This window comes from Podarcis cretensis, assembly GCF_951804945.1.
Source record: "Podarcis cretensis genome assembly, chromosome: 6".
Classification (NCBI taxonomy): Eukaryota; Metazoa; Chordata; class Lepidosauria; order Squamata; family Lacertidae; genus Podarcis; species Podarcis cretensis.
The window spans coordinates 41,080,652-41,095,659 of record NC_137175.1 but is presented as its reverse complement, the minus strand read 5'-3'; the positions used below and the strand labels follow the sequence as shown (position 1 = coordinate 41,095,659).

Below are 15,008 nucleotides of genomic sequence, written 5' to 3'. Positions count from 1 at the left end.
GCAGCAGAGAAACCAAATACAGTGGTACCTCTCCATTCCAGAGTCCGTTCTTAACCTGAAACTGTTCTTAACCTGAAGCACCACTTTAGCTAATGGGGCCTCCCGCTGCTGCCGTGCCACCACCACGCAATTTCTGTTCTCATCCTGAAGCAAAGTTCTTAACCCGAGGTACTATTTCTGGGTTAGCGGAGTCTGTAACCTGAAGCGTATGTAACCTGAAGTGTATGTAACCCGAGGTACCACTGTAATTAAATTTAAATTATGTGAAAATGTGATGATAAAAACAACATGCAACAGAAAACCTTATGTGAGCAAGTTTCAGATTTAAGCAAATGATAAGGCAAGGCAAGGAAGTTAAAACTTAGTACTCTGTTTCTAGTTTGATGTAGGTGCTGTGAGTCACATGTATAACTGTTAGCAATGCATTTTAAAATGTTTCCTTTGTGCACTATTTCTGTATGCTGATAAAGAGGTGCCAGAAATATTGTTTTTTAAACTTGGTTCAGAATAATAGCCAAAACAGACACACAACAGGCGCTATCAGTAATAATAAAGGTAAAGGTAAAGGTACCCCTGCCCGTACAGGCCAGTCTTGACAGACTCTGGGGTTGTGCGCCCATCTCACTTAAGAGGCCAGGGGCCAGCGCTGTCCGGAGACACTTCCGGGTCACGTGGCCAGTGTGACATCGCTGCTCTGGAGAGCCAGAGCCGCACACGGAAACGCTGTTTACCTTCCCGCTGGTAAGCGGTCCCTATTTATCTACTTGCACCTGGAGGTGCTTTCGAACTGCTAGGTTGGCAGGCGCTGGGACCGAGCAGTGGGAGCGCACCCCGCCGCAGGGATTCGAACCGCCGACCTTTCGATCGGCAAGTCCTAGGCGCTGAGGCTTTAACCCACAGCGCCACCTGCGTCCCCCATCAGTAATAATATAAGTTACCTATACCTCACCTTTATACTTCCTTTCTTCTGGGTTATTTTTGATGCTGTTGTTCCTCATGCATAAGAACAAAATATGACTTTCACTGCATTGTAGTTTATTTTCAAACTTGGGGAAGTTTGGGTGGAGAGCTTTATTTTAAAGATAAACTCACCACTATTTACATGGAGATTCCCTTGTGATTCAGACTTCTCTTCTTTCTAATACTGTTTGCATATGTTGCCTGTGTTTTTGGTGCTTCCCATACTTTTAAGGTTGCCAAGGGTTATTAGTGTGTGTCTTTTCATTCTGCAAACCATCTCTTCAGTTGTCTGCATTGCACAGGTTTCCTGGTTACCTGTTTCCTGAAAACCCCATTGTGGCATTTGTACAGAGCCCCCAGTCGTTTCACGGACTATTGACCTGTACACCACTATTTTATTCTTCCACTGCCACCAATTTTGTGGAAAAAACCACATCTGACTGGGTTGCCACAGCCACTCTGGGTGGCTCCCAACAAAAAAATAGTAAAAACACAACACAACAGCAAACACTAAAATCTTCTCTTAACAGGGCTGCCTTCAGATTACATAGCTGTTTAGCTGTTTGACACCTGCTGGGAAGGTGTGCAGCAGGGTGGGCATGACTACTGAAAAGGCCCTCTGCCTGGTTCCCTGTAACCTCACCTCTCGCAGTGAGGGAACTGCCAGAAGGCCCTCGGCGTTGGACCTCAGTGTCTGGGCTTGACGAGAGGGGTGGAGGCGCTCCTTCAGATATACAGGGCTGAAGCCGTTTAGGGCTTTAAAGGTCAGACCACCTTTCTCTGTGGACCACCAGAACCGAACTCTCGCATAAGTGGCAGTTGCAACACTGCAGGAAGCCATGGTGATGTTAGCAACATTACAGCTGGAAAAACCAGAGGACCCTCAAGGTGCTGAGTGGGATGGAGTAGCCAGCAAGGAGACGGCTTAGCTAACATAGCAATGCAAAAAGAAGGGGAAGAAGCCAAAGAGCCCAGTTGAGTGAATCACATGCCAGCAAACCCCAGCAGAAGGAACAATGACTCAGAAGATGAGATTGGAAAATCAACCTTTTCATATTCTTATTCCAAGTTTCATTCTTCCTAACCTTTCCATATAACAGCAAGTTAAGAATGAATAAGTGTCAGGAGCTGAGATTTTTTGTTTTTTGTTTTACTTTATTTTTATTGTTCATCATGGGGTGCCTAATGACATCAGAGTGTGTTGGACGTAAACAAGAGCTTTCACATTTCCTTATAAGCTTACATAACAAAAAGCAAACATGCTTAATCATCTGCTTTGAGGTTAAAAATCATTCTGATGCAGAAGAAAAACATTTAGTTCCTGTTTAAAAAAACAAATGCAAAATCAATGGCAGTAACAGTCTCACATTTGTCAAGGCAACTGTAACCCAGATCCACAGAAGTGCACGAGCATATTGTGATTTGATGCATTGCTAGCATAGGCAATAAAATGTACCAGAAGTCATGTAATAGTGCTCGCAGAGACAGGTATTATTTTTGCAGGAGCAAACAACAACGATATTAAATTTTTAAAAAATTCAGTGCATGTTTGTCCTTGTTTGACCTATTTATTTATTTACAAACTTCCCCACTCTATCCTTCATTTTTTTCAGAAGGGCATTGCCATCAAAATACTGTGAAAAGTCCAATAAAAACAATGAATTATTAAAAACAAAACAATGGCAGCATTAAAAGCAATTCAGCAGAAATAAAAATATATCAGTGATAAAAAAACCTGAAATAATTTAAAAAAATTCACCCAATCTCTGGAAGTATAAAAAGCCAGTATATGCAATGAATTAGCCTCCCTGAGCTGAGAACTCTGTAACTTGGGTGCCCTCAACCAAGAAACCTTTCTTTACAGTTGCTACCCAGCTTGCCTCAAATGTTGGGGCACCTTGAAGACATACTCCAAAACAGGTCTCAGTGCATGGGCAAATAGGGGCTGCCAACCTGTACCCTTCCAAATGCTTCCAAATCCCATTGTCTCTGCTGTGCATGCTGTAGGAGTTGTAGTCTAAAACATCTGGAAAGCTACAGGTTAGCTACCCTTGCTTTAAAGGTAAGCACCAACACTTTGAATTGTGCTTGGATGTGGACCAAGAGCTGGTGAGGGTCTTTAAGCCCTGGTGGGATGTGTTCCCAATGACGGGTTTCAGCTAGCAGCCTGGTGGCTGTACTTTCAAACTATCAGTTGTTAACATCTGACCTGAAATGGAAACTGACATGCTCAGATGTACTTAATATTGTACAGCAGACAGTCCCCTTGCTGAAATTAGCAACCTGTTTGAAGTCTTTGGATCATGATGCTCACATTTAAATCCAAAATGCTGACTCAAACATAATAAAGATTTAGAATCTACTTCTCACAATTTCTCACTTCCTAAAAAGCATTTCCTTGAATGCTACAATTTGGAGCATTCCTAAGCTAAGAGAAAACTAAAAGGACAAAAACACGCTATGTAAAAAGGAGAAGGAGAAGCAAAAACAGGTCAATAAATTACGTTATAGCTTTTCCTTTATAAAAATGTATAACACTGACAAAAGCTGAGGTATCTGTGTTAATAAATAAGTTTAAGTTAAAAATATATAGTATTGTGTAATACTGATTTCTTGTAAAACCTTTGCAAAATATATTCCAGTTACAGTTACAAAAGTTAGTTGTCCTGAGTGGGAAAAAAAGTTTCATTTTTTCATCTTCATTGCCAGGTATTCTTCAATGTAGTTAATGAAAATGTCAAACTCTCCCATTGCTTTATAGATGCCTTTGCCTTGCAGCTGGAAAGGAAGAGGAGGGATAATTAATTACAAACTGAAGGAATAATAGTTATTGCAAGATAAACATGCATGCATTTCCCGATCATCTTTATTCTACTCTGGAGATTTGGCATGTGACAGAATTTTGAACGCTGTTGACCAGGATTGAAGTGATACTTTGCAAGAAGGAGAGGCAAGTATGGGGAACAGGACTGGGAAGGCGATGGGCTGACAGAGCAAGAATGCCAGCCCCTCCCTGTGACAACACAGCTCTGCACCATTGTGTGAAGCCTAGCCTTCATTTCCCTGTCTTTATTCCATTCTGGCTTGAAGAAGGGAACAAAGGAGAATAATCGTTTTTAAAAGAGGGTCTCCAGTGAAACAAAAGACTAAGTAAACATGCCACTTGAACAAATGGAGTAATAGATGAAAAATCACTGTTATTTAAAGGTTTCTGAGTGCATCATTTGGGACAATTAACACAAATTGCTAGTGTAAGAAGAATCTATCTCAATCAAGCAACCTACACAATTCCTCTTTACAGACATTACTGGATCAGTGCAGGATATACTGGTAGGTCACAGAAGGAAGCTGCTTTGAAACTACAACTTGGACTTCAGGACACTTTTTAACAGCATTCTTAACGTAAAAGGAAGCAAGTCCTCATTTGTAACAGCATAGGCATCCCTTGGACATTACTTGGATGAAACAGAAAATGAAAGAAAGTTGTTTGAAACTGAATGCTCGCTCCAGACAGTAGAATATAGCATTTTCAGCTTCGCTGATGGTGTTGGAAAATAAAACATTAAGTACCACCTACAACTGGTTTATGTGTGTGTTTATTGTAGTCAGTGGCAACCTGCCCAAGGGTGTACATTGCATGCCCAGAAGAACACCTAAAAGCCTGGGTGCAAATACAAAGTTGCATTCCCTGCACTATGAAGTGAGCTTGCTCCTGCTCCTTAACTTCCACTTGACAGTGCTAGTCTTCTCAGGTTTTAAATGTTTTTAAACTGGCAAGCCACAGAATTAATTGAAAATGTAAATCCAATCTACAGTGTATGTATTAATCCAGAAGAGTGGCAAGAGGATGCATGACTCTCACACACTAATTGTTTTGGCTCTTTGATGTACTGTGCAAAGCCTCTAAACAAGGGTGTTTAGCCATGTGATATAGGAACCTACCTTTTCATAGGTTTCTTTGATGTTCCTTATTGTTTTGCTCTCCTTTTCACAGATGAAGAACCTATGCTGAAAAGAGGAAGCAGAAGAATCGTGAATTCAGTGGCTTTCTTCTGGTTATCCTTGAAAATCCTAAGAGCTCTACTGCGCATTGGCCTGACTCAGCAAGGAAGAGCCATCAGTGCAAAGAAGCTGCAAAGAAGTGCAAAGAACCCATGCAATCAGCTGCTGTCTACGCAAGGGATACAGATGTGTTCCACTGGGGATGCTCATCCAGGCAACACGGAACAAGCAGGAAACATCTTTGGCCTGGTGGGGATGTGCACCACAATCCAAAGCCAAGCACCACGGAAAACTGAAGAGGGTAACTTCTGCTTTGTTTCAGTGCAAATGCCTTTCCCTACAGCTCTATACTTGGCAAAGGTCCAGCCCAACTCTGATGAGTAAGTTCATGAATACCCCTTAGCCCTAGAAAAGAGCTTTGAGAGGAGAGTTTCCTCTTGCAACTCTGCTAAGCACAGAGGGTTTCCTTGTGGCCTTGCGTGCTTGTTTTCTGAGTCATACTGTGACCAGATGACACAGTGAGGACACCACAGCAAAGTAATGTTAGGATGTGGCACTGAATAGCTCTGTCATCTGTAGCTGTGCCTTTGTAGAAGCAGCAGCTATTAGGTAAGAATTTTACGTAAGGTTTATGAAAGAAGACATCAGCACTTAACATCAGGCTGTATGATAAAATAGTCAGTTTGTGCAGTCCCATACATAATAATCTATCTCTGTGCTTTATTAATCTGCTTATGAGGTCACCATTATAGAGAAGGTAACCTCATTCCTGAAGAAACTACAACACTGTGCTTAATGAATACAGCTATGTCAAAGACCACGTGCATCCTACAGTTGTGTGCAGAAATTGTTACTGGGTGCAGAATTGAGTACAGAAAGAATCTTGAATTTAATTTAGCTTCTAGACCTGAAGGTTGTGAAGATCTGTTTGAAACGGTGTAAGTCATGCATAGTGAAACTTTAAATCTAGAGGACAGGCTGTGCTGGATTTCTAGTATCTGACGTGCCGTGAATGAATTTTTGCATTTGCTTAAATAGCAGAAACAAGCTTAATTTGGCAAAATAAGCAAAGTTATGCACATCATATGCTTACGATGCATAATTTATACATATTATGGATTAAGCTTTTCTTGGGACAAAATTGTGATTACCTGGGAGGAGACATTTTTATCTTTTTTGTAGCCCAGAATATACATAACACTGACTCTGACACCTGAAGAAATGGTGAAGGCACCTTGGCAATGCCTTCATTTTTAAAATCTCTAATACAGAGTTTCCCAAACTTGGGTCTCCCACCTTCCCTAGCTAGCAGGACCACTGCTCAGGGATGGAGACCCATGTTCTGTCCTATATTTTCTGTCCCTACAACACTTTTTACAAATAGAAGTGGAAACTATTCTCTTATCTTTCAAAATAATATATTGCACTTTAGAATGTAGTCCCATTTTGTAGAGCACTAACTTTGCGTAATGAACATGCTGTTTGTTTCTAGGGTCGAAGCACCATAAGATGCCATATTTCACTCCTCTTGAACAGTTCTACAGAGGCAGGAAACTGCAGTTTGATTGGGAGCATGGCAGGTGGCCTAGGAAAGGAAACAGGCCAACTTACACAGCGCTTGATTGTCTGTCTCAGATCCAGCAGCCTCTCTCCAAGAAAATTTACAGTCCGCTGAATGGCGCTGCCAGTGGTTACGTTGGGCAAAACAACTTCTAGATAAAACTGTATCATTTCTGCCACTGACTGACAGCCCAAGTACCCCTAAAGGAAGAGGAGACAATAATAATGGTAAGAGCGCATGAATAAGGCATTTCAGAAATAAGATGGCTCATTATGACTTTTGTTCCATGGATTACAATGTGCACATATGACAATTCTGTCACTGTAAACAATGTTTTTTTCTTACTTCAGAGTTTCTTTGTGCTACTTAATAAGCCAAGATAAACCCTCCCCAAATACGCACGTGACATACTTGGAAACTGATGCAAATAATAATAAAATAATAATACAAATAAAAATTGTGACTCCATAGACTGCCAACTTATTTATTTCAGTAAATTTTCTATAGCGTCTTTCCATTGCTCCATCATAGCGCATGGCAATAAAAAAAAATATTGATACATGTAAATTAACTATAACATCCTTAAAACTCCTATTATTCCTAAAAATATAACAACACAGAGAAAGCCTCAGTTAGCTCCTGATTGCTTGATTACTCCCAGTTGACAAGAGACCTGAACTCCCCTGCTCTTTAAGATCAAAAGCAGAAGTGCTGCTACAAGTGAGAGAATAACTCCCCTGAGTTATGCTGGACTTTGGCCAGTCCTAGTAGATATTTCTTGCTTCTATTGTCTATTCATTAGATCATACTATGCATTAACTGAACAAAGCCCCATGTAACCTCAACACTTTTGAAAGGGAATGATTTCTTGGGATATTTTGTTCAGAACTGTTTTTGCAGGCAAAGGTACACTGAATACTGCTTTTCTTAGTCAGGCTTCTAACATCCTAAATATTATACAGTAATGCTGACTGGTATAGGGTTGGCACTGTTGCAATTTCCCCTACAAATTCCTCACAAGTAAGTACTGTATGTGGAAATGGAAAGTGGGAGTTAAGGGAGATGAGGTGCAGTCAAGGATTTTAACAGCACAGACTTAGAACAAAAATGCATAACATGCCTTTCAAAACAGCATCTTCTAGCTCTCAACACATATACACTGGCAGATTCACATTATTGTGAATTGTTGTTGTTGTTATTTCTATACAACCCTTCATCTGAAGATCACAGGGCGGTTTACGATATAAGAAAGACCCTCCTGCCTGACATGATGTCTAAAACACTGGTCTCATAGTTTATTTCTGCCAAGAAACATCTTTCCATGACCCCATAGATCAGCACAGACTTATTTCCAAATAGCGTGAAGACAATTGAAATCTCACCTTGAAATCTTCCAGTAGATCCTCTTTTAACAACATGATCTCTAGCTCATCATCTCTGGCTTGCTGTAAGAGTATGCAATGAAGAAGACTCAGGTAAGTTTGACCCCATTTATCAGCAAAGAGTTTAGAGCATCTAGTATCACCCAGTTTCTTTTACATGTGAGCATTCAGATTTGATGCAACTTCTTATCTGAGGGTCTTCCCTCTCTACTGCATCCAATGGTAGATAATAGCTATGACAAATATTGTTACAGCAAGCTTTTAATTGCACAGGATATATATACATTATAGTATATGCCTAACCTTTGTATATGCCTAAACTATTGTGAATGATTAAATTCAGATTTCAAATGTATGGCTATGTAAAAGCTCAGAAATACACCAGTGAAAGCAACATACACTTAAATGTAATCAACACCCTTCTCTCATGCATGTCTAAAAAAGGGGGGTAATGGATATAGAGTTTCAGCTATTCATACATTTCATCTGTTATTGTTGTCCTTCACACATGCATATCAACTTTCTCCAAATATCTGGACATTCATGGTAAAATAGAATAACATAAATGTTACTCAGATCCCCTCAGAAACATTTTGGTTCCTAACAAACTTTCTCCCCTTCCCAAATCAGAAAATGAGTTAACCTTAAAAGTTTTTCTTGTCAGTTTCAATCACAACTGTTCACATAATTGCATTAGACAGCATTTGAAATGAAAGGCATAATCCATCAAAAAATTATTTGAATCCCATTCATTTTGTTGGGGCTTGCACAGGAGAACTTCTTGGTGGTTTGTGTCCCAAGCAATGCATCTCTTGTACTTATCAGCAAGTATTTATTTTATTAAATGTCTATCTCACCTTTCTTCCCAAAAGTGTCCAGGATGGCAAACAGAAAAATAATAAAACAATACAACAATATTTTTTTAAGCTGCTTAAAACACGTCAACTGAAAACATTTTTTTTTAAAAAAAACAAAACATGGAAAAACAAATAGCACAGTAAGCTGTTAAGTGTTTTCAATTGCTATACAAAAAGAAGCAAAGCCTTTTTCCTCCACTCTTCCTAAACTCTGGATGCAACAGAAGCTGCTAGAGGAAGAAAGGATCGTCATACTCACAAAATAATCTCTAATCTCATGAAACGTGACCCGCAACTCTCGGAGTTTGTGAGGCAGGATGTCTGCAAAACGCTTACAGCTGCTTTCGGAGAGATGGCCCTGTGCATTCTCGAGGTTGAGCACCAGGGACAGAAGAGTAAAGGCTCTGAGAGAGTTCATGCCTTCACAGATTTCCTTTGTGGTTCAGCTCAGTTTGCAAGAGGCAAAAAGCCAGATCTGAATGCCCATCACCTTGATTGGCTCCTAATTTATACCATCCAGCTTCCTTCCTCATTTCGCAGGATATGGTACTCAAATTAACCAAAAGGTCAACCTCTTCCCATAAAAAGTTTTTTAAAAAAATAGAAAAAGAATTGCCAAGACCCCTTCCTTCTATCTTTTTACATAATTTCCTTCTTGTAAATTTAAATGTAGGAAAGGAGAAAGGAAAGATTGTGCTGTGTTAATTACAGTATGATGGAAACACAAAAAGGTGCTTTTCTCATTTATCATGGTATTTTGTTCCTTTAGTTCCTAAATTTTAGGTAAATGTCCTTATTGTAAGGGAGAAAATGACCTTTCATTATTTAAATCTCTGAAAACCCTATTAAACTGTTGTTTTTCCTGTTAAACTGCCACAACTGGTAGGCAAATCAATTTCAGATTTCTAAAACACATCTCTGAAAAGTGTAAAGGTTTTCCCCAAATATGTAAAATCCCCATATATATATCTCAATGCAAATAAGGATTAACCAGACAAAAATAACACAAGAGATTAATTGTAAAACAATATATCCTGTTCATTTCATGTTTGCTAAGGAGATGCAGCTAAAATCCCCATGGGTTTAATATATCACCTCTTTCAACTACAAATATTATTCCTGACACTTCTAAATTTTTGCACTTTTCTAAATATATATATATGTTTGTTTTTCTGTATTGTTGAGCACTGCATAGTTCTGCTCTGGGCTGTTTTCACCATGACCAGACTATCCCTGTTCAACGCTGAGGAACCTACAAGGTCCCACTGGTCTCTGGGGATGGACCATCTGAATTGGTGCCCCACTGCTACAAGGTAAGACTGCCACCAAAAGTCCAAACTTCACCTGGAAGTGGTCTCACCACAACAACATGGTAAGGCACTCCACTCTATCCAGACCACCTCTCTCTCTACTGAGAGCAAGGACTAGATCAAGGGTACACCTGCTCTGTGCATTGGCCAGATAACCATATTGCATGAGACAGTCCCATGGCTGCCATGGAGGCCATGAAATGTTGGGCTGGCCTCAAGGCATTCGCAGCACACACGCTGAAGTCACCCAGGACAAGAGACCTGGTGGTTCTTCCAAAACCACACTGGAGGCAGTCTGGAGACCAGCTCAGTAAGGGAGGCTGTAAAGGTAGGTGGTACACCAAGAGTATTCCCAGCCTGCCTCCGTGACTGTCATGGACTGGCTGAATGCAGACGAGTAGTGGGAGGCACCAGCTAGGGAACCCCCAAGGGAAGAAGGCTCAGACCAAGGAAATGGTGATGGGACAACAATGAGTGGTCAGAGAGAAGAGGGAGTAGACCAGGAGGAGGAGGTGCTGAAAGCTGAAGAGGTAACAGGGTTTAGTGAGCAGGAAGAGGCTGTGGCAGAGTCAGAATTAGAGTGAAAGCTGAAGAGGAGGGAGGCCAATAGGTAGATTGGTGGTGGCTGCTGAAGAAGCCAGGCAGTGCCCCCCTCTTGCTGTGACCAGCTCCCCTCCTCCCTGGACAAAGAAAGACAAGTCAAAGGAACCTTAGATTGCTTGGGAAGGACCTGAAGACGAAGGAGTCTTAGAGAACAGAGGGAAGGAGGGGACCTTCGGTCCTTGCACTTGCCTCATTGGGGCAAGACCTGCTGGGAAGAGTTGCGGTGCTCACCAGTTAATTTCACAGACGCTCTTTGAGTTATTGCTAACCTGCTCCCAACTCCTGCCTTGACAATGACCCCACACCAGATGCACTGCAGCTCCCATGCAGAGAGGTATCCTAGTAAAGGACAGTTAACTTCTATGAACCATGGCATGTCTCCCACTCCCCAACCCTCTGGGCAGAACTGAAGCTGCGCAGAGTGCCCAGGTGGGCACAACCATGTGAGGTTAGGGACACCCCCCGCCCATCTCAATTATACAGACTAGATCAGCCTGTTTATTCACAATAAGATAATGGATCAGCACGGTCTTATAATGAACAACCCTAGCATTCAGTAACAACAACAGCAGTCCATTGGGTACAGCTTCCAATGATACCACAGGTGGGAAGGTGGTTAGTGCAAGCAACATAACGCATGTTTCTATAAGTCTCCATCTGACCCACCCCCCTCCAGCCATGTCCTCTTCTCCCCCCACCCAAACCACTGGCATGCTTGATTATCTGTGATTCCTCCTTACTCTGTCTCCCTCCCAGCCACATCTTTCGAGCCCCCTCCCCTCGGAATGCACACCCTGTTCCAGGCCCTCGCAAACTCACAGTGCAGGCAGTACAATCCTACGTATGTTTGCTTAGAAGCTGCTCCAGTGTAGTTCAGAAGCTGCAATCCTAAATGTACTGACAATTATAATATTATAATCACAGGACTTTGGGAAAACAGCACTGTTCTGCTGTCAATATGTACTTTGGACGGCTAGGAGAAACTCCTACTGGCATCCTTTCAAATGTTATGTTTGGAACAAATGCCACAGGCAAGTACAAAGTGCTCCTGAAGTGAATGGGAGACTATAATTGTGCTTTGCAGACACTTTTTGCATAAGTATGTCAACATCTGTCAATAGATTTGAGATGCGATAGCTAGGTGGGACCTCTGTAATATCTAGAGGCAGATGCACCTAGCGTAGTAGATGCTGGCGACAACCAAGAAGGGATGACCACCACCTGGCTGTCATGTTTGTGAGCTTCCAGAGGCCACTGGCTGGTCACTGCTGAGTTTTATTTAGTAAGGCAATTCTTCCATTCTTCCATGAAATGTCTGTGTTCTAACCTTTTCTGCAGAGGGTGGTGGAGGAAATTTACATTTGTAGAATGTAATTTACATTTGTAGAATCTGATTTTTTTTTTATAAAAAAAATGGTGGTTAATTCCAGTAATATTTCAGCATGGATTTGATTTGATTTGCTTATAGCACGTGTTCTCTCTTTCCCAGATTCTTTTTCTTGATGTCAGCACATACAGCATTATACTTGGGGGTAACTGGATTGCCTCTCAGAATGTGTCATTAAAACTGCTTCTCTATCATATTCTATCTTAAAGTGGTCTTTTAAAAGTCTCTTGAGGGAATTGTGTATTTTATATACTTGCAGTGGTGGACTATTGTGTAATAAAGAATCAAAAGGGGCGGAAAATTACATGGGTAGGGGAAAAGGGATTCGGTCTGCACACTCATATAAACCAGGAAAGCGGACCATAGTGGCAAGAGGAGCGCTGTTACTACTGCTGCCTTCACCTCACTTCACAAGTTCTATATGTTTACTTACAATTCAAGATGCTAATTGATATAGTCAATAAAATTCTGAAACAGCCATGGGCCATAAATACTGTAGCTTCAATGTGAAATTTCTGTCACTTAAACCTATTGATTTTACTGGTCTTAAGCTTGCCTAAACTCTGCTGCATGATGGACAAGCCCTTTAGTCTCGGAGTATGATATTATATAAATGTATGACTGGTCTATAGGAAAGCTTTCTCGCATATTTTGCTTTATTAATGGCAGTTATAATGGCATTCAGACTGGATTTTAAGATTTGATATTTTAAGATTTTAAATATGTGCTGTTAATCAGCAAATATGGAATCTCGATTGCTATAATGACTGGGTTTCTTTTTCATATACAACTGCACTAGCATTTTCTATTTTTTTGTCCCAACATTTTAAAATAAGATAGTTATAAACAATACCTAAATTCTATTCATATTCTTAAAAGTACGATTGGCCATGATCCATGGCTTTGAAAAACTATGGGCCAGAGCAGTGATAGCGAACCTTTTAGAGACCGAGTGCCCAAACTGCAACCCAAAACCCACTTATTTATTGCAAAGTGCCAACATGGCAATTTAACCTGTATATCTCAATTTTCCTCTGCGTTTCACGTTTCTTCTTTATGACTGCTGTTGTAATAAATAATCCTTCATTAAATTATATTTTCATTGATATATAATTTTATGGTATAACTTAGTGCTTTTTTTCTAAAAAAAATATGTTTAGGGGTACTCTCATTTTGACTCAAGAAAATCACCACCGGGGAAAAATAAATACAGTTCAAATTGGGAAAAATAAATACAACGAATTTCTTCTCTTGTTAAATTCACAAAATGTTTCAGGGTATGCACTGCTATTACTCCAAAACAAAGTGGTGTTAAGAGCCATCAAACCTCTGAAATACATTTTCCCCAGAAAGTTCCACAATTCTGGCCACTAGTGTACACTGGAGGGCTGTACTAAGAGCCACCCTCTTCCAATTTTTAATATGAGATAATAATGATCATCTGCGTGTGCACATACAAATATAAATAAATAAATAAATAAATAAACCCAGCCAGATGGGTGGGGTATAAATAATAATATATTATTATTATTATTATTAGCCATTTCTTTGGCTGCTGTTTGATCGCAGCCTCCACGGAATGAATTTCTCTGTTGGCTTCCACGGGAAAGCCCAGCAAACATGTAAACTCAGCAGTCCCTTCTTAGGTTGCCGTCTTTATATGCTTACTGACCTGGGAGTTAAGCCCTGCTGAACTCAAGACGGCTTACTCCCGAGTAGGAAAAACAGACTGGCAGGAGGTCCTGGCACATCAAAGATCAATGCCTGCTCAGCCCCTCGATGCTCACCAAGCCCTGGTGATGCAGGCTTTGGATGGTATGCGCGAGCCCCCCTCTCCTCCTCCTCCCCCACCCCCAGCACGGAAGCTACGGCCCTGCTGGGGCGAAGGCGTGCATGCCCACAGAGAGGGCTCTGAGTGCCCTCTATGGTACACGTGCCATAGGTTCGCCACCACTGGGCCAGAGGCTGCAGGGGAGAGTAAGTCAGTACTTCATAAATCAAAAAATGTGCACTAATCTTTCCATATTGATGGACGGACCATAGGTAGAACATCTGTTTTGCATGCAGAAGATTCCAGGTTCTACATTGAGTTTAAAAGACCAACTAACATGTGATGGAAGACTTCTGCCACTCAGAGTGGACAACGCTGGGCTAGATGGGGGGTGGGGAGGAAGCAGTTTTCTATATTTGCTGCAGTCTTGCCCAATATGAAAACAAATGTGAATTGAATTTTTCACATTATCTCTGAATGGATATAAATAGTAATTTAGATAATCATTGTGCAATGTTTTTATCCTGGCTACTGTCCCACACTTCTTTCTCTCCATAGTTATTTTTGATCTAACGGAATGTGTTGAATTATACCTATCCTCTTTTATGGGTTATGCATATCAAAGTAGGTGTGATACTGGACTCAGTGAGAATGGCAGATCTCAAGGCTATTTACCAAGTCTTTCCCAACAGCTATTCTACACAGTTTGGAAACTGTTTGGAAATTCATAGGCTGCAAAATTTCTAACAGCTGGCATTAAAGGCCACTATGGTGATCTCTGAATCTCAACTTGGATAATTTTTTATCTGGCAATTTTATGTGTTCAGTTGCATTTTTATGTTTGATGTACTCTGGAAATATATTGCAATAGCTGAAGGCTGATGCAGATAAATGTTTTCCTTTGTACACACTGCCTTGTGTGACAGTTTTCTGGTCTGTGACATGGTTGGCTTGCTTAAATGTTTTGGAAGGCTGTGGTCAATCACCAGTGCTTACATAAAATAAATACTGTTGAAAGACTGGAGTTTGGAATACTCCAAAAGCTGCCTCTTATTTGAATGATTTATTAAAAAATATTTCTTATTTGTAAATTTAACAAGTAAAGTAGAAGAAGAGAAAGGGGGAAATGAAATGAAAGAAAGAAAGAAAGAAAGAAAGACAATCTACAGTTAATA

General features: G+C 40.7%; 1 protein-coding gene across 2 annotated transcripts; it reads right to left on the bottom strand.

Annotated features, from left to right (window-relative positions):
- Positions 1–2,126: 2,126 nt before the first annotated feature.
- On the bottom strand, positions 2,127–11,583 carry IL10 (interleukin 10). 2 transcript variants are annotated; one of them, XM_079982461.1, is made up of 6 exons: positions 11,495–11,509; positions 9,022–11,014; positions 7,906–7,968; positions 6,574–6,723; positions 4,903–4,968; positions 2,127–3,738 (listed from the first exon to the last, which is right to left on the bottom strand). In XM_079982461.1, exons 2-6 carry the CDS (start codon positions 9,178–9,180, stop codon positions 3,646–3,648), a joined length of 531 nt encoding a protein of 176 aa, XP_079838587.1. In that variant the 5' UTR covers positions 9,181–11,014; positions 11,495–11,509; the 3' UTR covers positions 2,127–3,645. The 2 variants fall into 2 exon arrangements, with proteins under 2 accessions (XP_079838587.1, XP_079838586.1); XM_079982460.1 differs by having other exon boundaries at positions 9,022–11,583.
- Positions 11,584–15,008: the final 3,425 nt, after the last annotated feature.

Coding starts and splice junctions, on each gene's coding strand:
- IL10 (XM_079982460.1), bottom strand. CDS start 9,180: ATGAACTCTCTCAGAGCCTTTACTCTTCTGTCCCTGGTGCTCAACCTC. Junction 7,969..9,021: donor ATGAGATTAGAGATTATTTT/GTGAGTATGACG, acceptor ATACTCTTACAG/CAAGCCAGAGATGATGAGCT. Junction 4,969..6,573: donor GACAGACAATCAAGCGCTGT/GTAAGTTGGCCT, acceptor TCCTCTTTTCAG/CATAGGTTCTTCATCTGTGA.